Source organism: Micromesistius poutassou (assembly GCF_964030765.1).
Source record: "Micromesistius poutassou genome assembly, chromosome: 8".
Classification (NCBI taxonomy): Eukaryota; Metazoa; Chordata; class Actinopteri; order Gadiformes; family Gadidae; genus Micromesistius; species Micromesistius poutassou.
This window is the reverse complement of record NC_140278.1, coordinates 20,001,474-20,023,235: the sequence shown is the minus strand read 5'-3', so window position 1 is coordinate 20,023,235 and position 21,762 is coordinate 20,001,474. Positions and strand designations below refer to the sequence as shown.

The 21,762-nt window shown below is 47.6% G+C and overlaps 2 protein-coding genes and 1 long non-coding RNA gene across 5 annotated transcripts; all 3 read left to right on the top strand.

Annotated features, from left to right (window-relative positions):
• The first annotated feature begins 2,978 nt into the window (after nt 1–2,978).
• Nucleotides 2,979–4,942, top strand: fabp10a (fatty acid binding protein 10a, liver basic). The gene is made up of 4 exons (XM_084471767.1): nt 2,979–3,137; nt 3,446–3,618; nt 4,194–4,283; nt 4,857–4,942. The coding sequence occupies exons 1-4, from the start codon at nt 3,071–3,073 to the stop codon at nt 4,905–4,907; spliced, it is 381 nt and encodes a 126-aa protein (XP_084327893.1). The 5' UTR covers nt 2,979–3,070; the 3' UTR covers nt 4,908–4,942.
• A 5,886-nt stretch (nt 4,943–10,828) lies between these two features.
• LOC311351595 lies at nt 10,829–12,537 on the top strand. Of its 3 annotated transcripts, none has more exons than XR_014636749.1 (4): nt 10,829–10,964; nt 11,080–11,284; nt 11,543–11,607; nt 12,272–12,537. It is a non-coding gene; the product is annotated as an uncharacterized lncRNA (long non-coding RNA). The 3 variants fall into 3 exon arrangements; XR_014636750.1 differs by having other exon boundaries at nt 10,830–10,964; nt 11,071–11,284; XR_014636751.1 differs by having other exon boundaries at nt 10,831–10,964; nt 11,089–11,284.
• A 2,663-nt stretch (nt 12,538–15,200) lies between these two features.
• Nucleotides 15,201–20,441, top strand: LOC311351046 (uncharacterized protein). Its single transcript, XM_084471126.1, has 6 exons — nt 15,201–15,356; nt 17,223–17,327; nt 18,287–18,390; nt 18,506–18,692; nt 19,452–19,502; nt 19,767–20,441. The coding sequence occupies exons 1-6, from the start codon at nt 15,292–15,294 to the stop codon at nt 20,023–20,025; spliced, it is 771 nt and encodes a 256-aa protein (XP_084327252.1). The 5' UTR covers nt 15,201–15,291; the 3' UTR covers nt 20,026–20,441.
• Nucleotides 20,442–21,762: the final 1,321 nt, after the last annotated feature.

Sequence of the window (21,762 nt, the reverse complement as noted above, 5' to 3'; positions counted from 1 at the left end):
CCGTGCCATGCTCCTGGGACGCTGCTGAGACGCGCCGCGGCGCGCTCGGTGGGGATGGTTTCATTGATTAGAGTGGCAGCGATCAGCAGCGGTGACCGCGGCGCAGCCGTTCCGCGGCGCTTACGTCCCCGGTGGAAGAGTGACGGCTTGAGCGAACGCATCCAGAATATGCACAGATGTCAATATTAATGCGTATATAATATTGAATGTGTATAATTGTGTATTTTGGAAAATAGTTACATATATTGTTACATATATTGTTATAGATACTTTTGCTCAAGTCATGTTTCTTTATGTCTGATACTTCACCGAGTCACTTTCCTTGTATTTGCAAATTTACTTGCTGAAAAAATAATTCTGATTCAAATGGACATGTGAAAGTAGGCCTACTTTAGTGAGTGATTGTGCATTGTTTTGTGATTGTGATCAAGGAGTCAGTGAGTATATCCTAATATGTATGTTATGAAGAGCGCAGTTGGTGGCTCGCCGCTATGTAAATGTAAATCAGCTTTTTTGGCCAAGTATGCTCACACATACAAAGAATTTGGTCTCTGCATTTATCCCATCCGTGAATTAGTGGAACACACACAGAGCACACAGTGAGGTGAAGCACACACTCACCCGGAGCAGTGAGCCACTACAGTTGCGCTCGGGGAGCAGTGAGGGGTGAGGTACCTTGCACTTCAGCCGTGGATGTGGGCATGGGAGAGCAGTGCTCAACCACTTCCCCCGCCCCACATTTTTCCTACTGGGTCGGGGATCGAACCGGCAACCCTTCAGTTTAAAGGCCGAAGCCCTAACCAGTAGTCCAGTGTGTGTTTCCTGTTGAAAAAAAAGAGCAAAAATCAATAAAAACTGTCGAGCGTTCCAACCTATAATGGGTTTTTATAGTATGAGGGCTGTGGGAGAACCTTCAGTCGCACTAGGTGGGAAGACCTCTCCTGACGTCTAGGAGGGGGGTACCCTATACTGGTTTCTCTTCGGCCCCGGGACTTAACCTGTGCTGGCCCCCCTGGTACGTGTTAGAGATCCTCGGCTAAGCTCGGTAGAGGAAGACTCTGGTCTATGTGTCCAACACAGGTCACTCGTTTAAGCCCCTACGAGGTTAAGCTAAATTTAGGCTACACACGTTTCGATCAAACTCTGGGGTGTCTCTTACCACCTCAGTTCCTGTGGGCCACGAAGCGGGGAACAAGGCTGAACCTCTTTATATTGCCTCACTCTCTGGACCAGTCACCATCAACCTTGTTTGTGTCATCCACCACTTACCTATCGTGCGAAGGCTGGGAGAGCTGCGGGCTGTCGGTCGGGCCCCTACAGGGTAGCCGGATCAATCGATGGGGAACTGATTTAATCGCCTACTACAAAACGTAGTGAGGTAGTTTTATTTAGATTTTAAAAACTTGTTTACACAATGACAGAGAAAAGAATTGTCAAGAGAAAGAGGTTAAATGTTCACAGAGTCTAATATATTATACCGTTTTACACAATGTTACAGAAAATTTTGATTTCATTAAAAGAGTATAAAACATTAAATCATCATTAGGGTTTCTCGTAAGAGGTCTACACGCTCCTGTCTTTGCATGTCTATTAGAGTCATCAATTGAGTCTGTTTAGACTGTATGAGCAGCGTTACAATAAACCATACAAGCAATTATCAATCAACAATACAAATGATCAATAAACAATACAAGTAAGTCCAGATATAAGAGAAGTGATGGACCGCCGTGGAGCGGTGGAGTGGTGGGGTGGTGGAGTGGTGGAGTGGTGGGGTGGTGGAGTGGTGGAGTGGTAGGGTGGTGCGGTGGAGTGTTGGGGTGGTGGGGTGGAGTGTTGGGGTGGTGGGGTGGAGTGTTGGGGTGGTGGGGTGGTGGAGTGGTGGAGTGGTGGGGTGGTGGAGTGGTGGGGTGGTGGGGTGGTGGGGTGGTGGAGTGGTGGAGTGTTGGGGTGGTGGGGTGGTGGAGTGGTGGAGTGGTGGAGTGTGGTGGGGTGGTGGAGTGGTGGAGTGTGGTGGGGTGGTGGAGTGGTGGGGTGGTGGAGTGGTGGAGTGGTGGAGTGTGGTGGACCGCCGTGGAGTGTTGGGGTGGTGGAGTGGTGGGGTGGTGGGGTGGTGGGGTGGTGGAGTGGTGGGGTGGTGGAGTGGTGGAGTGGTGGAGTGTTGGGGTGGTGCGGTGGAGTGTTGGTGCGGTGGAGTTCTCCCTGCAGTGTTCCACCAGCTCCTGCTCAACGCTCAGCCAATAGCAGAGAGTGTTTCTGCAGCGGTCCCGCGCCCCCCCCCGACCCCGGGGCCGATGACCTCGCGGGCGGCCCGCCGTCCCGACCCCCCCGGAGATAAAGAGAGAGACCACGCTTCCCCCAGCGCCCAATCACAGCCTTCCTCACCGGACATTCTCAGGGGTTCATTCATGATGAACTTTTGCTTTTCTCTCACAACTCGGGCCCCACAACGCAGGTCACCCATTCACACACACACAAACACACTAACACACAATCTGAAGCATTCACCCATTCGCACACACTTAAACACACAATCTGAAGCATTCACCCATTCACACACACACAAACACACAATCTGATGCATTCACCCATTCGCACACACAAACACACAATCTGAAGCATTCACCCATTCACACACACTTAAACACACAATCTGAAGCATTCACCCATTCGCACACACTTAAACACACAATCTGATGCATTCGTCCATTAGCACACAAACACTCATCCACACAATCTGAAGCATTCACCCATTCACCTATCTCCACTAACCAGCCCGGGGGTCCGCTAACCTAAGTCCACACATAATGACCTATAACCACATGGGGCCTTCAGGGGCCTTCGGGGGCCTTCACACTGGACCCAGCGACGCCCCTCGGCTTGGCGGGGGAACCCAACCTACAACCCCGACTCCTCCGGTGAACTCGCGGTTGTTCAAACATCTGGCTGCTCATTAACACGGGCCCCCGGGCCCCCCGCTATATGAGGCTCTCCCTCGTGGAGGGGCCCTCCACTTTGTGCGGATCTTCTCCCAGTCGTCCTCCGTCTCCCGGTGAAGAGGAACTCCACGGACATGGCCTTCAGCGGAGCATGGCAGGTGTACGCCCAGGAGAACTACGAGGAGTTCCTCAAGGCCATGGGTGAGACCCTCTCCTCCTCCCCTCCTCCTCTCCTCTCCTCCCCTCCTCCTCTCCTCTCCTCCTCTCCTCCTGCCCAGGGTTGGAGGTCCCAGTGTTTTGAGATGATCGTACATCAGCTCTGAGACTATAGACCTCTTCTGCCTCTTATGTCTATCATTTAGTCCCGGTAACAGAACGGAACATATTCCAGCAGAACGGCCAGGAGAACATACTGCTGGAATATGTTCCGTTCTGTCCGTTCCGTTCCTCTCATCTTGAGGTGGTTCCGGTCGGTACTCAGTACGTTCTCACCGGCCCGCCTCCACCAGGTCTGACCGATGACATCATCAAGATTGCCAAGGACATCAAGCCGGTGACTGAGATCCAGCAGAGCGGAAACGACTTTGTCATCACCTCCAAGACGCCCGGGAAGTCCATCACCAACTCCTTCACCATCGGCAAGGAGGCGGACATCACCACCATGGACGGCAAGAAGATCAAGGTAGCCAGCAGGACCCACCCAGGAGAAAGGCTCTGATAGAGAAAGGGAAATGTAGTGATGGTGAGGTGTCTCTGACCTCTGATGTAGGGTGAGGTATCTCTGAGCTCTGATGGAGTAGATGGTGAGGTATCTCTGAGCTCTGATGTAGGGTGAGGTATCTCTGACCTCTGATGGAGTAGATGGTGAGGTGTCTCTGAGCTCTGATGTAGGGTGAGGTATCTCTGAGCTCTGATGTAGGGTGAGGTATCTCTGAGCTCTGATGTAGGGTGAGGTATCTCTGAGCTCTGATGTAGGGTGAGGTATCTCTGACCTGTGATGGAGTAGATGGTGAGGTATCTCTGACCTATGATGGAGTAGATGGTGAGGTATCTCTGACCTGTGATGGAGTAGATGGTGAGGTATCTCTGACCTGTGATGGAGTAGATGGTGAGGTATCTCTGACCATGATAAGAGGCACCACCTAAGACGTGGGGGTGAAGGGGTGTCTGATGTGTGCGTCTTCACGTGCACAGTGTGACATGGACCTCTGATGTCATCATGTTAAAGGAACAGTAATGATGAGTTGTGTCTCCTAGTGCACGGTCACCATGGAACAGGGCAAGATGGTCTGCAACACCGGCAAGTTCTGCCACGTGCAGGAGCTGAAGGGAGGGGAGATGATCGAGGTGATCCACCTGAACACACACACACACACACACACACACACACACAGACGCACACACACACACATGTGCACAAACATAAACACACACACACACACATGCACAAACATAAACACACAAACACACGCACACACACAAACATAAACGCACACACACACACACACGCACATAAACACACACACACACACACACATGCACAAACATACAAGCATGCCCACACACACATGAACATACACACTCACGCACATTCACAGTCACACACACACAAACATACACGCATGAACATGTACAAACATACAAGCATGCCCACTAACCCTACACACACACACACACACACACACACACACAAACATACACCAACATGCAGACACACAAACGCACATGCACACACACAACATTCAGCTTTGTTGAATACTCAAGTCTGATTGGTCCACTAGGGCATTGTATTAATCAACAGCTGACCCCTGCTATGAATAACACACTTATGCTATCACTAATTAACGTGTGTAACCTTTAACAGAGTGTGTAACATCACACGTATTGATATGAATGGTTGTCTCCCCTGTTCCACTCCAGACTTTGACCATGGGCTCCACCACCCTGGTCCGGAAGAGCAAGAAGATGTGAACTCAGCTATGTAAATAAAAGCCATTGCCTCCAAATCGTGTGCGTTATTCTGTCTCGTAACGACCAGTGATCATAGAGGCCCTGTGCAGTACAGACCAGTGATCATAGAGGCCCTGTGCAGTACAGACCAGTGATCATAGAGGCCCTGTGCAGTGCAGACCAGTGATCAAGCGAAAGGCCCGGTGATCGAGGTAAAGGCACTGTGCAGTATATGCCAGTGTCCGCCAGGGGGCGCCAAACGCAAACCACAATACGGGGAACTGTTGACATTTAGGACGACGCGTCCGGATTAGATTTTGGGAGACCTCGGATCCCGCGTCCCGCTGTGGAGCAGGACTTCTGGGTGAGAAACGGAACCGAGTCTGGGCAAAGCACAGAACAGCAGGGGGTGGAGAGAGGCGTGGTGCCCTGAGTGTTACAGTGATGGTCTCTTTAAGACAACTCCTGAGTTGATTTGCTTTCAGCGATAGCATACATCTTGATATAAGATTGATATAGACACAGTGTTGAGAGCCTTTGAGAGAGATAATCGAATCAAATAGCTCTGACAGTGTTGATTGATACCTTCACAGATACGTACAATTGACCAGTGAGTGACGGGGTGGTTCTCGCTCCAGATCCCGCCTCTAGGCCATGATTGGTCGGGACTAATGTGACGCAGACGACACCGACACGCCCCGCGTACACAGATTGTCTGTAATCCTGTTAACTTTTTTTTTTTTTGCTAGTTGCTAATTTTCCAATAGCAACCATATGCGGCTACCATTTTACAATTATGTATATTTAAAAAATCCGTTATGTTATGTAATACGTATTTACTGCATACCTTTACGTATTTACTACATACATTACAGAGTAACCGTCTTTCATTTGACTTGTCTTGTTTGACTTTGTCGTGAATAATTTGTTCACTGAAATTTGATCAAATACGTAAAACGTCCAATTAAGGAACATTGCAACGCCCTGATGTTTCTGCATTAGTTACGATCTATTTCACATACATGTATATACATATACATGTAGCGGTCTTGTTCATAGACATCTTATAAGTAGACGCAGCATTGGCTGCTGTGACGCGAGAAATTCGGCCGCCGTCTTGGAGCGGTGATGAGCAGCCTGAGCTGACAGCTGACAGGTCGCGTCTACAGAAGAGAACAAGGATGCCGGGCTGGTGTTCCTGCTCAAATGAGCGGACCGTCGAAAATAGGAATGAGGGGATTACTTTTCACAAGTAAGATTTAACATTAACGTACTATTGGTTGTATTTTGTGAAAAAAAATATTACCACAGAGTTGAGAAGGAGCAAAGATCTTAAATAGTACTGAAATCGTAGCCGCTAGCAAACAAGAGTATGACCATAATTGAATTGCTTGTCAATGAAATGAAAAAATTACGTAACTTGAAGAAGATTAAGTTGAAATAAATGATGAAGATAAAGATTGTAAAAGCCAACAGGGGTGAAAGTTTGGACCACAGTCCAGATTGTGTAGGGGGGGGGGGGTAATATATGTTATTGGAACACTGTTCAAATATACAATATAAGAATATTAAAGTAGGCCTAACAATATAATGTATTATTTTAATAATGTCATTTGAAACATTTAGTGTCATTTGGATTTCTGTACGTTTTGATAACTTCATCACTTTGACAATACATATCTGAGCTGATTGATTTTATTATTTTTTATGCCGTTATAGCATTTCTATTTTGTGAATAAACAAACGCAACTATAAAGACTTTCATAGTTGCATAATTTGCCCAAATGTTCTAATTTGCATATTTAAGTTAAGTAGGCCTACGTTGTGTTCTATTTTTTTTATGTTCTATAATAGTAATTGTATCAATACAGTTATAGTTAATTAGTTATGTTACACATTAGGCATTTATTATTTTTATTATTTTCATCAAAAGGAAATACACCATCATACGGTGTAATTTCATACTTCAATCAGCATACAATTCCTGGTAGTAACAGTATTCCTCTACTCCATATGGTTTTAAACCACACTCACACATCCACATAATATATACCATTTATTCCCACTCATCCACATATCGTTCACCTTTTAAACACACAAACCCAAACACACACCCACAGTTTGTAACCCAAACCCACCCACCCACTCCCACCCCCGCAACACACACGCACACACACACACACACACACACACACACACACACACACACACACACACACACACACACACACACACACACACACACACACACACACACACACATATATCTATGGCGGCGCACACCTGCATGTAGTTCCGCTGATTATTCGCTGATTATTTCGCGGGTCTCGGTGCGGATCGCGCTGCGTCTCCATTGAGCCTCACTGTGCTGCTGCTGCTCGCGCTCCGTCAGCTGTTGGCTCCACCACATCAAACAGGTTAGATTGAAAAAGACGCTGAGCCGTCTCCATTACACGGTTAATATTGACGTTATTTTAGTAGTTTAACCGAAACATGGTTAGAAACGTCCGGTTGAAGTTATAAAAGTAGCCCAACTAATGATCCGTCTGGTCCTTTTGTTTTCCAGGTTGACCGTCGGGTTAATTAACGAACACTTTTTGAAGTAAAACGGCCCGCTACATTCGGACCTGCTGTGAGTAGGACACTTATTTATAATTTATCTTAATTGTTTTTTACTCTAGGCCTACTTGATAAGTTGAATAATAGTAGTTCTGGATGTATGTCGTCGTAAGCTGTTTTCAATTGAGTTAATTGATATTTTTCGCCGGGTGACGCGGCTGCAGATATTTATCAATGACTCCATGACGGAGTTGGCGGCGGAAGACGTAGGGGGGCGGGGCCATGACGTCACACAATGACTCCGCACTCGGTTACCGTCGTAGTTAGATGGGAAAAATAACTTATTTTAATAACTTATTTGGATTTATTGGATTAATCACTTAATTAAAACACACACACACACACACACACTCCTTCACAGCTCAAGAAGAAGAAACAGATTCTGTGAGTATCACGATCGAACCACGAAGAAGAAACTGAACTGTAAGTCACAACATTTTCTTTTAATGCTGTGGGCTGACTGCGTTTAGTTTGAACCGGTTCCCACGTAGGCCCCGCCCCACGTAGGCCCTGCCCCGCCCCGCCACACGTAGGCCCTGCCCCGCCCCACGTAGGCCCTGCCCCGCCCCACGTAGGCCCCGCCCCGCCCCCTCTCTGGCCCCGCCCCCTCTCTGGCCCTGCCCCGCCCCCTCTCTGGCCCTGCCCCGCCCCCTCTCTGGCCCTCTCTCTTCCCCCCCCCGTTCTCATGCCTCTCATTCGTCCCTAGAAGATACTTTATCCGTCCACTTTCCTACTACATTCCTCATCATTGCATCACATCCCATGTGTGTTGTCCTACTGATAAGGGTGTGTGACTGACTGACCAGAGATGCATGCGAGGGTTCTGCGCTGTTTGAGGCCTTCAGTTGTGTAGACGTTCCCCTTCAGGGGAACCTAGTGTTTAAGAGGCCGTCGTCACATCAGTTACATGAACTGGAACGTCCTTCAGGATGGAGACAGGGACTCCTCAAGGAGACACACCAGGGGGCGAGATGTGAGGGCTGTCCCTCTCAGCAACTAGACCCCAACCTGGTTCCTGCACCTGAGAACCACGGAGCACGTTCCAACGTTTCCCTCCGTACGCTTTGAAGCCCTAGCCCCCCCACCACTGGTCTCTCCGTCAAACCCTCCACTGGTCTCTCCTCTCTCAAAGACCTACAAACCCAGCGCTGGTCTCTCCGTCAAACCCACCACTGGTCTCTCCGTCAAACCCACCACTGGTCTCTTCTTAAAGACCTACAAACCCACCACTGGTTTCTCTTCTCTCAAAGACCTACAAACCCACCACTGGTCTCTCCGTCAAACCCACCACTGGTTTCTCCTCTCAAAGACCTACAAACCCACCACTGGTTTCTCCTCTCAAAGACCTACAAACCCTCCACTGGTCTCTCGTCTCTGCGGGGCGATGGCCTCCGTCGCCCCCGGTCGATCGAAAGGGAGTCGGGTTCAGATTCCCAAATCTGGAGAGGCGGAGATAGGCGCCGCGAGGCGTCCAGTGCGGTAACGCAAACGACCCCGGAGAAGCTGGCGGGAGCCCCGGGAAGAGTTCTCTTTTCTTTGTGAAGGGCAGGGCGCAAAGACCTACAAACCCAGCACTGGTATCTCGTCTCTCAAAGACCTACAAACCCAGCACTGGTCTCTCCGTAAATCCCGCCACTGGTCTCGTCTCAAAGACCTACAAACCCAGCGCTGGTCTCTCTCTCAAGGACCTAAAAACCCACCACTGGTCTCTCAAAGACCTACAAAACCTCCACTGGTCTCTCCGTCAAACCCAGCACTGGTCTCTCCGTCAAACCCTCCACTGGTCTCTCAAAGACCTACAAACCCAGCGCTGGTCTCTCCGTCAAACCCTCCACTGGTCTCGTCTCTCAAAGACCTACAAAGCCACCGCTGGTCTCTGTCAAAACCTCCACTGGTCTCTCCTCTCTCAAAGACCTACAAACCCACCACTGGTCTCTCCTCTCTCAAAGACCTACAAACCCTCCACTGGTCTCTCCTCTCGTTTGGCTTTGTATTCCTTTGAGTATTGTCATTGTTTGTGTAAATACACAATCTAATAACTGAAAATAAAGAGGTGTGATCTTTAACCTGGTACTGGTCAGTCTTTGCATGTCATGGGGCACTACTTCATGTGAGGGGCAATCGTTGCCCTGGCATGGGGCACCACATGTGTGAGGGGAAATTTTTCTACTTGGCTTGTATTACCTGAACATTTTAATTTTCAGCTATAGGAGGATGCTACTCTTCCTGAAACACCCTTGAGTGTCATTTGGTCGGATGTTTCTGATGACTCAAGTCTGGCCTAAATCAAAGAGGATAACAAAGTGGGTGTTCAATACAGCAAGAGCCTGGAGCGATCTAGCATCTGGATCTCAATTCGACCTTCTACACACTGGACAGGATGACTTGAGTGTCATGCAGCTTGGACTGTAGTGTGACTGAATCATGCAAACAATGGGAAGCGACAATGGCTACTTGGTACAATGGATGATGGACTAACGGCATTCCGAATGGACAGGATCGGATGAGAAACCAACCAACTGACTGAAGATGGGAGATGAACAGTCTGCAACGTGGCTTCCCTACCTAACCTCAACATGATGGACTGCTGGCAAGCCCTCTGGATCTCCTGTACTCCTGCCCTGAGATCCAAGTATTTCTCGGGCTGAATCGGAAACCATCTTGGAAACATCCCAACTAGCGTCCCTGTCGAGCTGCAGTTGTGCTCTTCTTCAGAAGAGGTGAAGAAAGCCTCACTGGGGCTTCAAGGTCTATGAAAAGGAACGTTGAAATGTGTGCCATGATTCTCTCCTGTAAGAGCTGTGTTGTATTCTAGTCGCCGAGAGGGGGAGCCTCACAGCCTACCCTTTAGCGTTTCTCCTTGGGGAGTCCCTGTCACGGTCTTGACGGACGTTCCAGGTCATGTAACTGATGTCACGACAGCCTTTTGAAAACTTGGTTTCTCCTGAGGGGGAACCTCTACAGAACTGTAGGCGTCAGATGGCACAGTATCCCAGCATGCATCTCTGGTCACTCAGATCACACCCTGATCAGTAAGGCAACACTCATGCGATGTGCATGCAATGTTTTAGAGAGTAGTAAGGAAGTAGACAAAAGGCATGAGAACAGTTTGTTATTTTGTACTGTTGTCAGCCTTGTTTATGGGTGGGAATTATTTGCTAAATGGGGGGATATGAAATGTATAGTCAATTATTTGTACATGAACCAACAGCAACAAACTACTAGATCTGCTCAAGGTAAGTCTGTTGGCTGTATTTTGCAACAAGACGACCAAAGCACCCCAAGATCTCCATCGTCGTTCCAGCTCAAGGTAAGGGGCTCCTGCGGGGGGGTTGGTAGTTAGATTCAAGACCGCGATGTGCACGGGTCTATAAAGATGCTGTCTGACTTCACAGGATCTCCTGGACCAGGGTGGACCAGAGGCTGAGGACCAGCAGGTGACCAGATCCCACTGGACAGGTATGGGTCACCAGGGTGGATAATAATAATTATTATTATTATTATTATTATTATTATTATTATGTGGATGTGTCTAGTGCTTTTCTCGCACTTAATTATAACGTAGGGTAACTAGATCCCCTAGACCAGGCATGGCGTACCAGGCTGGACCAGAGGGTATCCAGATCCCCCTGGACCAGGAATGGGGCACCAGGCTGGACCAGAGGGTATCCAGATCCCCCTGGACCAGGAATGGGGCACCAGGCTGGACCAGAGGGTATCCAGATCCCCCTGGACCAGGAATGGGGCACCAGGCTGGACCGGAGGCTGTGGACCGGAGGGTAACCATAACAAACACTTGACACCTGGAGGTTCTTTTTAATTATTTCAAATGATCGTAGAGGGTCTTCATTAGTTTTTCCTTCAGATTTTTCATTCTGTGAATTTTAGCCAAAGCTGTGATTTGAAGTAATTAAGGTCACATCAGCTGCTACTACTATAGTTTATCCAGCGTACATCAAGGTGGACACTAAAACGTAACAGCTGGTCACACTTGGTAACGTAACATCACCCTTTTAATGTGTTTGTATTGTGAACAGATTAAGCTGACGACCCACCAGGAGCGAGACGAGGACTACGATGGGACTGCTCAAGTCTTTGGAAGGTTAATACCAACAGGTTTTTTTTACATTGTTTCACCACCAAAGCAATCCTGTTAAATTCACAGAATGTTTTACTATATTCCTGAATTACAAATTCCCAAGTGTGTGCATGTTTCAAATTTGATTTGATTCAGAATTATTTAAACAAGGTGTCCAAAGAATAATAAACTACTACCACTGTGTTTCTAGTGTAGAATTCTCAAAACAAAAGTATTTTCTTCAACACAAATTATATAAACTAAAAAAATCATGGACAAAATTATGGAGGAGGAGCCACCTATCTGGAGGGAGACCCGGAATCTGGTTAGCCGCCTAGCTGGACATCGTTAGCCTCCTAGCATAATGGATATAGTTAGCTTCATAGCATAATGGATATCGTTAGCTTCATAGCATAATGGGTATTGTTAGCCTCATAGCATAATCAACATCGCTAGCCTCATAGAGTTATCTATATCATTAGCCTCATATTATAATTGATATTGTAGCATAATTGACATTGGTAGCCTCATAGCGTAATCAACATGGGTAGCCTCATAGCGTAATCAACATGGGTAGCCATAGTGTAATCGACATTGGTAGCCTCATTGACATTGTTGGCCTATGGCTAGCAACATAGATTATGCTACGAGGCTAACGATTTGTGTTTTTCCTCTTGCAACATTTCAGTGACCCACTGACGGCGCCTCGTCGGAGCTGGACGGTGGAGACTTCAGATGCAACTTCTACCTCGCAGGACGTGACTTTAAGTCACGGGTTGTCAAGGGTTCCTTCGCGGGTTCCTCATGGTTCAGTGTTAGGGACAGAGTTAGGGTCAGATGGTCTCACGATGAACCATTGTTTTTTTTTTAAATCACATCCCAGAATTGTTTCACTGTGTGCACAGATGTTGAAATGTATACTGATGTTTTATGATATAAAATATTTTAAAATGACCTGGTTGTGTGGCTTGTTGTATGGTAATTTTTATTATACACATGCATGTTACCCTAATGAGGTAAAGTTACCTCTCCCCTCCCCTATATCCTAACCTCCCCCCTCCCCCTCTCCCAACCTCCCTCCCCTATACCCTAACCTCCCCCTCTATACCCTGACCTCTGTCCTCCCCCATACACCCTTACCTCCCCCTCCCCCCTCCTTTACTCATACCTCCTCCTCTAACCCTAACCTCTCCCCTCCCCTATACCCTAACCGCCCGCCTCCCTTACCCTCACCCCAACCTTACCCTAATCCTCACCCTCATCCTCACCCCTAAACCTAACCTTAACCATAGCAGTGAATATCAAGCCAGTAAAAGCACATATGATGATATTAGCTAACTAGACAATCAGATGGACAGTGGCTATACAGTATAGCTAGTCTAGCTTTCCAACCCAATTTTGTGTAGCCCACCTTCGTGAAATGTGTGATAAACGGTCCTGCCACACTTACCTGACAACTGGAATGGGGTATTTTTTGGGATTACTGTTGAACTATTGTGTTCACCCGGCTATGAACTGAGACTTGATAAATCAAATTATCAATAACATTTCTTGCCTTTTCTCTCTATAGTGTAACACTATATAGTACCATTGATACACTTAATACTAACCATCATGAAACGTATAGCAATACTAACCCACTCTATATATATCTCTCTTCCCCCTTACCTCACTTGTGAGGTAAACCATTACCAGTCATTAGCCATCCTTGTATTTGGCCCTCATCGCACCTGAAGTCCCATCCCTATGACTGCCCTACCATCGCCTGTTGCTGTCCCCTTGACCGGATTCCTGGCCTGCGATCCACTACTGCCCTATGACAATTCCTAATCCCTATGACAATTCATCCCTACACTAGACTATTTGAACTTTCTGACACTAAATGGGATTCATGCATTATCATACTGGTAAGGTAACCATCCCACCTCTTTGTAACATACACCCCAGGTGGCTCTAAACACCATGTTCTATTCTCTACACCTAACTAACCTATTCATTTATCATGTATACAAACCTCACTGCCCTGTAACTGACCCTAGGCAGATGGGTCAGGCCCTCGAGTCGTGGATCTGCTCGAGGTTTCTTCCTATATGTATCTCCAATTCTAGGGAGTTTTTCCTCGCCCCTGTTACTCATGGGCTCTCTCTGAATGTTCAATACTCTGTAAAGCGCCGTGAGACGTGTAATGTTTTGGCACTCTATAAATAAAATTGAATTGAATGTTAACTTGTATAATTCCCAATTTTTATTGATATATTTGCACTTTTAATTTTGCTGAATTCTACAAGGCAAATATTAAGTTAAAACTTAGTTCCCCGGCCCCATTCGTCTTTGTAAGGAAATGTTCTATTTTGTCTAATTTTAGGCAAAGTATAAGACAATACTTTCTTAACAGTATAATTGGAACCATGAATAAGTCGTTCAAGTAACAATATAGAAATACTAACATTGTTGGGTAAGACAGAATTTGGTTTTATTCTGAATCCAGTGAAACAGATTGGTGGTTTTAGCTGATATAAAAACTTTCAGGTGTTTATTTCTGTTTAAGTATTTGGCAGACGCTTTTATCCAAAGCGACATACATAAAAAATACATATAAAACAATCACTCTAAACATAATTTAAGGGAAGAATGTAATACAAAATATCAATACAAAGTGTCAAGACAGAATAAACTCTGCTGCTGCAGCAACAGAGATACAGTCTATAAGTCCCTAAGATATCTAATGTATTCATACATTGTTTATGTAAGATATACGTATATGTATATATAACCTAATCATATTGTTTCTTCTACTTAAAAATAGCTGACCGTTTTTTTTTCCCCTTCTCGGGGATTATATTCCCAGTTTTGATCTCGGACGTCTGGTCACTTATAGCATATAAGAATATTCTATTACTGTTAAGCCAACTATGAATAATAAAACACGCCAAAACATGTGTCAATTATCATAGCTACACGTATGACAAAAAACCGCGTGAAAATCAGTGGTATTCAGTGAGGTAAGATTAATTAAATGCGCTGACAGTTCATTGCTCCTGCCAAATGAATCACACTGAGTGGAGCGGATCACCACTCCAAGATGGCGGCCCCGCGTCTCGTCAGCGCCAGTAGGCAGTAGCGGTCGATGCTGCGTCTACTTATAAGATGTCTATGGTCTTGTTATGGTTTCACGTTGTTTACAACTTACTTCCTTATTTAAGTGAAGGTGACGTATTTCCGTTCTACAGTGGAGCTCCCAGAATCCCCCGCGAGTCTGCAACCAGACCCCTCTTAAAACCGAACATTTATTTAGTGAACTCGTTGGATATCAAGGTTCACACGATCCTCATGCGTCATATACTATTATTATACATAATAATAATAATAATAATAATAATAATAATAATAATAATACTCGCTGTTAGATGGGCCACCAATAGAGAACAGGACACACGACGTATTATACGCACGATTCAAACAAAGAAAGGGAAAATGAATCAAATGAAGCATATATCTTTATACACATTTAAATAATTGTACATATGAACGCTACTGAAGGAGTTTGTTGACGTTGTGGGGGAAGTGGGCGGGCCCCCAAAGGGCTCAAAGGCGCATGCGCGGTGCCTTCGGCGTTCCTGTGGCCCCTTGTAGCACGAAGCGGCTCCTTACCGAGGAACCGGACTCCATTAACCCAGTCGCCGCTCCGCGTACAGAGCCTCCAGAGACATGGCCCGGTACCTCCGACCCCCCAACAGCTCCCTGTTCGTCAGGAACATCTCGGACGAGTCCAGGTAGGTCTTTATTAAAAACCCCACTAGGCCGCGGAGACCTCGATACAAAGGAAACCGCGATATAGGTCTGATATACCCCTGGTCCGAGGGGTCAGAGGTCAGACCAGGGGACATGTGGCCCCTCTCGGTCTCTGCCTCCAGCCACGTTACATTCTGCTCGCATTCTGCTTCTGGGGGGGGGGGTCGCCATGCTGGAGGGGCTCCTCCGCGCATGTGCGGGCCGAGGCGCTTTTGTCTGTCGTGTTTCTGTGAACCTGAAAGTAGCTCTGCCATAATGTGTTCTGTGATCGACACAGACTCATGTCGTCGTCTCGTCGTGCACATTTCTGTCGCTCTGTGTTTCTGCGATTCAGAAACCTAGAAACTGTGCGTGGATCCGTCTTGGACCAGACCAACCCCCTTAAGGTTTCTTGGGGTGGGGGAGGAGTTGGTCCAAGATGGATCCACGCACATAAAGTATTAGTATTGTATATATTACAGTATTAAAGGGTTTACTATTTGTGAGAAAGCGTGTGCAGTGTGCACCGAAGGCAGAGGCGGTCTTAGTATGCTGTGTTCCAGATGCCTCGTACACCGTACGAGTTGCACTTTGGACGTAATTTTCTGGCTTGTAGCACTTATAGCGTTCCCGTTTGTCTTTGTGTAAAGCAGCAATGTTATCAAGTGTGTAAGAGCATTTGAAATATATTAGATATTAAAATGACCAACGTGGTACAATTACAAAGAAAATGCATCTCATTATTGGCGCAGTTATCTTTGTTTGTCGAGTCTTTCGGTCAGCCTCCCTTAACGCGGTGGACTCTCAGGAGCCTGAGATATGACGACCAAGAGGGGGCGTTCCTCCGTTGATTGCCGCAAGAAAGCTGGGAGATTTCCCACTTTGCAACTCGTGCGGGTGGTGTCCGAGGCATCTAGAACACGCCATTAGAATAGGGTGACCAGACGTCCCCGGTTTCCGGAGACAGTCCCCGTTTTCAGTGACCTGTCCCCGGCTACTGCTGTCCCCGGAAATGTCTAAAAGATCCGAACACGTCAACAAACCCGTCCGCCCGCAAACACGCACCCCCCCCCCCCCCCTTAACAATCCCGTCCGCCCGCAAACACGCCCCCCCCCCTTAACAATCCCGTCCGCCCGCAAACACGCACCCCCACCCCCAACAATCCTGTCCGCCGTGTCAGGGTAAGGGCGGTGTCCCCGTTTTAGTTTTCCATGACAAAAACACTACATGTTTGGAGGTTCTTACACTGCTGAACCCAAAATGTCCCCGGATTTTGTCTCAGAAATCTGGTCACCTTACATTAGAAGACATGAGGTGTTGAAACTCGGGTCTGCAGCCTGCTGGGTAAACATTAAAGGGGGGACATCATGCCTCTTCGACCTTTCCCTTTAGATTGTTGTATGACGTGTATGTTTTACGTCTGCTAAAGTCCTCCCCAGGGGGAGTATTCGCCCCAAGCGAGAACAGCCCTCGATAAGTGCGCGAAACGCCTTGTTTAAGCTCAAACTTTACTTCCGTAATAGTGTGACGTCAGTGTGCAGTGGGCGGTGCTGAAGTGCCGTAGTCCCGCCTCCCCGGTTACCCACAACGTTTACAATTTTACAATGCACGTGCAAAGAGTTAGACCAATCACAGCAGACTCGGCTACTCGGAAGGCGGGCCTTAAAGCAACATGATACAAAACAGCCCGTTTTTGAAAGATGCTGAAATTGGTTTTGCAGAAATGAACAGTGTGAGAATAATAAGGGGTATTTCTAACACACAGGCATGGAACCCTATTCTAGTAGTACCCCCCCCCTCCCCCTAATTCTACTATTACCTCTAAAGAGCATGATATGGGGTATTTAACGTCTGTCCATGACTCCAGGCCGGAGGACTTGCGCCGTGAGTTTGCTCGCTACGGCCCAATCGTAGACGTCTACATCCCGCTGGACTTCTACCACCGCCGACCCCGAGGATTTGCCTACATCCAATATCCTTTCTCCCCTTGGTGGGTTTAACACAGAGCTGAACTCACCTTCTGATTCACAGGGACTGCCGCCTCGCTCTCCTCCAGAGGAAGGAGCTCGTTGATGTGTGTCTGATTAATGTGTAGATGTGATCATGTTTTGTAATCTTATCCTAGCTTATCTCTGTATTTGTATACGGGGAATGGGTTAACCTAGCGATTTGTTAGTGCTTGGCACTTGGTTCTATGAACATCCTTACTGTACAGACAGAGATATATTGTTGTTTCTCTTTCTCCTGACAAATGTACTCTTTGTTAGTTACGCTTTGGATAAATGCCCTCAATCTAAATGTAAATGTTGGTGCAACGAGAGGAAGTTGACTGTTGTTTTAGCGACCTGCTGTCGGGATGACATGGCTAACCCTGATCTCTTCTGTTGTTGCCTCAGAGATGGTAAAGATACAGTTGGAGCCGTCCAGTTTAGAGTAGCCCCGTTAAGACCAAGAGCATGAAGACAAAGACAGAGAGATGGGCCCAAGGAACAGAAAGAAAGAATGAAAGAAAAGAGTTTATGGGGCAAAGACAAGCAGGAATCAAGTCAAGTTCTTCTGCCAAGCCAATAAAGAGCAAGCACAAGGTCAAGGTCAAAGGTCAAGCATGTTAAAGGTAACAAGTCAAGTGTTTTGTATCCTACCCAATCCCATCTCTAGGAATCTACCACTCCATACTGTCTTACTGTCGCTTCACACCTAAATCACTCCAATCTGGCCAATCAGACTTCTATCAGACTACTACTACTACCTACTCTAGTGAACATATTGATCCACACACTGTGGGCGTTAGTGCACCACCGCTCAAACCATGTCTGATTGACTGCCTGTTGACAGCAGGTGATTGACTATAAAGACGTACGGGTTTAAAGCGGATGTTCGAGTGTCTGGCTCCTGTGTTGACGCCACCAAAAGCCTTAACCCTCCTAGCACGTTCGAGGATGTCCGCGACGCAGAGGACGCGCTCCACAACCTGGACCGCAAGTGGGTCTGCGGCCGTCAGATCGAGATCCAGTTCGCCCAGGGAGACCGCAAGAGTACGCATCCTCTTCCCCTCATGAACCCAGCGTGAGCCCAGCTAGCCGGCTAGCCCCGGCTGGCTGGGCTGACCTCCGCTCCTCCTCCCTCCTCCTCCTCCTCCTCCCCCTCCAGCGCCCAACCAGATGAAGACCAAGGACTCGCCCCCGCGGGGGTCCTCCCGCCACGACGACGGCGACCGCCAGGGCCGCAGGAGACGCTCCCGGAGCCGCAGCTACGAGAGACGGCGCTCGCCGAGCCGAGGTCACGGAGACGCCCGCGGCCACGACCGGCGCCCGCGCAGGTCCATCAGCCCCCGCGAGTGAGTCACAGTGACGCTAACGAGGGCTCGGCGATTCATCACATTTTTATCGCGATTTCGATTTTAGCGTGAAGCGATCACTAAGCTAATATAATAGAGTTGAAACTTTTTTATATATATTTCTCTTGATTTATTAAATTTTTGACCAGGGTTATATTGACCAAAATTTTCTCCATAATCGAGCAGCCCTAACGCTAACACCGCCACTAATGCCGCCGCAGCCCCGCTAACGCCACAACCCCGCTAACGCCACCACACCGCAACCCCGCTAACGCCACCACACCGCAACCCCGCTAACGCCACCACAACACAACCCCGCTAACGCCACCACAACACAACCCCGCTAACGCCACCACACCACAACACAACCCCGCTAACGACACCACCACAACCCCGCTAACGCCACCACACCGCAACCCCGCTAACGCCACCACAACACAACCCCGCTAACGACACCACCACAACCCCGCTAACGCCACCACACCGCTAACGCCACCACACCGCAACCCCGCTAACGCCACCACAACAACGCCACAACCCAGCTAACACCACCACAACCTAACAATCGGTATATGCTCGGTATCGGTTCAGCAATTGGAATCCGTATCGGGAAGGAAAAAAAATGGTATCGGAACATGTTCTAATCGTGACTGTATAAATTTACATATATACGTAGAGATATCAAAGGTTGGGCGTCGTTTGTCATTTGAATCCCATCATATCTGGTGGACTAAAGTGACTCCTCCTCCCCCTCCCCAGGTCTCGCTCCGCTGGCCGCAACAGACACAGCCCCCCCCCTGACCAGGACAGGTAGGTCTGCCCCCACACCAGCAGACCTAGTGCTAACACCAGGGTTTGCTAAGTTGGGTTTGTACAGTTAAAATAGCGTAGTGTTAAAGTGGGCTGTTTCATTGACCAATGGGCTTCCCTAAATGTCCCTTCCAAGAAAATGACAGCCACCAAATAAATGATCTCCTACTTGATGACCATGGTCGATGTTTATTTCGTTATGCACCATTCGAAAGGTTGTAGGTTTCGAACCCCAAGGTCCTCCTGACTCCTCCCTCTCCCCAGGTACCGAGGCCCCCCGCGGGACCACCACAGACCCCCCCAGGGGCCCGGGTCCCGGAGCCGCTCTGCGTCCCGCTCCCCCGCCAGACAGCGGCCCAAGGCCCGGAAGAGTCCGTCCCGCTCGGCCACCCCGGTGCAGGACTTCCACCCCTCCTCCGGGGGGCACCAGAAGCAGAGCTCCCGGCGCTCCTACTCCCGCTCCCTGTCCCGCTCCCGCTCGCGTTCCCGCTCCTGGGCCGGGCGCCAGGCCGATGCCCGCTGAGCCCTCAGTGTTTTTAGCCGTGTCTGTTGGCAGGGGGCCAGGTCGCTAGGGGCCTGGCCGACCCCCACAGACACCTTTAGTCTCCGTGCCCCCCCACCCCCCCCAGTGAGCTGACTAGTTAGGGAGCTGACCGGATGTTAGTCAGGATTATTTGGTCTAATTGATTTTTTTTTTGTGTGACGACAGTGGTCGCAGTTTCACCAAAGTGATATTTTTCTACTTAACGTGTGTTTCTGTTTTGTTTAGTTTGTTCCGTTGGGTTCTATCTGGGGGTCTAGTAGTTTGACTCGATAGAGTGCAAAGCATTGAATCTGTTTTTTTCTACTTCTTTGCGTGCAAAGTGTGCGTAGCGTCTTGGGAGAAGAACGTGGTCTTCAACTTGTAGTCAATGCTTTCTGTATCTGGCAATAAATGGACAAATTCAAAGATCGACTTGAAAGTCTTGTTTCAGATAAAATACTGTTGCTTCAGGCAGCGTCTGTTGTAACCGTGATCTCATATCAAATAGTTATGTTTCTGAAATTACAAAGTATTTGATGTAGAATATTTGAGTATTCTAAGAAATAATCATTTACTTTCACGTTATCTTTTCCAAATGGTTATGGACCAGATTAGTGGTTCCTTAACTGTTACCAGCCATGTACCCCCTCAGACACTTTGGATCCTACTGAGCACCCCAGAACCACTGACGGATCACCATTATGTTTTTGTTTATAATTCTGCTGCACTAAATACTGTAATGCATAGAATTCATTGGCTTGTATGCGTTAGTGGCATCGTGACAGTGCTGTCTGTCTGAAGGCATCTTCCTCAGCCATGTCCTAGCAGACAACGAGGTCCTCCACCATAGTGGGAGGCCTGACTGAGCCGCTATATAACCGACCATGTAAGACTTTAGCCCTGCTTTAATAGTAATATAGTAATGTATCTGTCGCTGTTAAGACATTTCTTGGAGTTAGAAAACTCAACTCAAACTCTTCTTCCTAGTCCTACATTACCACAGGCCTGTCCCTAAACACAGGCGGCCAATTTTATGTTGTACTTCAAATGGTCATGTTTCGTTTCTAAAGGGAAGAGGCTCGCTTAAACGGTATTGTCACTGGCTCACTAAAATGCTTAATGTTTATAAGCCGGATGTTTGTGTGGGGACCCCCGTTTATATGGCTAGAGGCTAGCTGCTGGCTACATATGCGGATGCGGTTTACTTCCGGTAGAAGCTACATGCTAACAACAATACCCAAACGATCTCTTTCACGTCATGCCGTCTACACAACGATACGCCGATATATATACTATTTATCAAAGCTGAGACTCAGTTGTCCAACGACGTAAGCCTCATTATTATTTTTTTTAGCTTATCTCGATTGAGATGTGAAGGAATGACGTCAATAACACTCCCTGGTTACCCCACCACCCCCACTTTAACAGATCAGCTATTCTAAATTTTATCGGAAGTGTGTTCAGACTTTATCACTTTAGCTATTTGTTTAACTCTTCCCTTTATTTACTTCCAACCATTTTACATGTCATAGTCTGGGGCAATATAACCACTGATCTACTTACCCCTTCGCCTGCATGCACCGAATCACCAAAATAATTGTAATTTGAATATTAAACCAGCTGTGATTTTTTTTTAAAAATAATTAAATAATGGATTGTGTAGGCTTTACGAACCTGCACAATTAATTTCACACAATGTCGGTTATATTTTAGCATAACTGGCTATGCTATGAACAT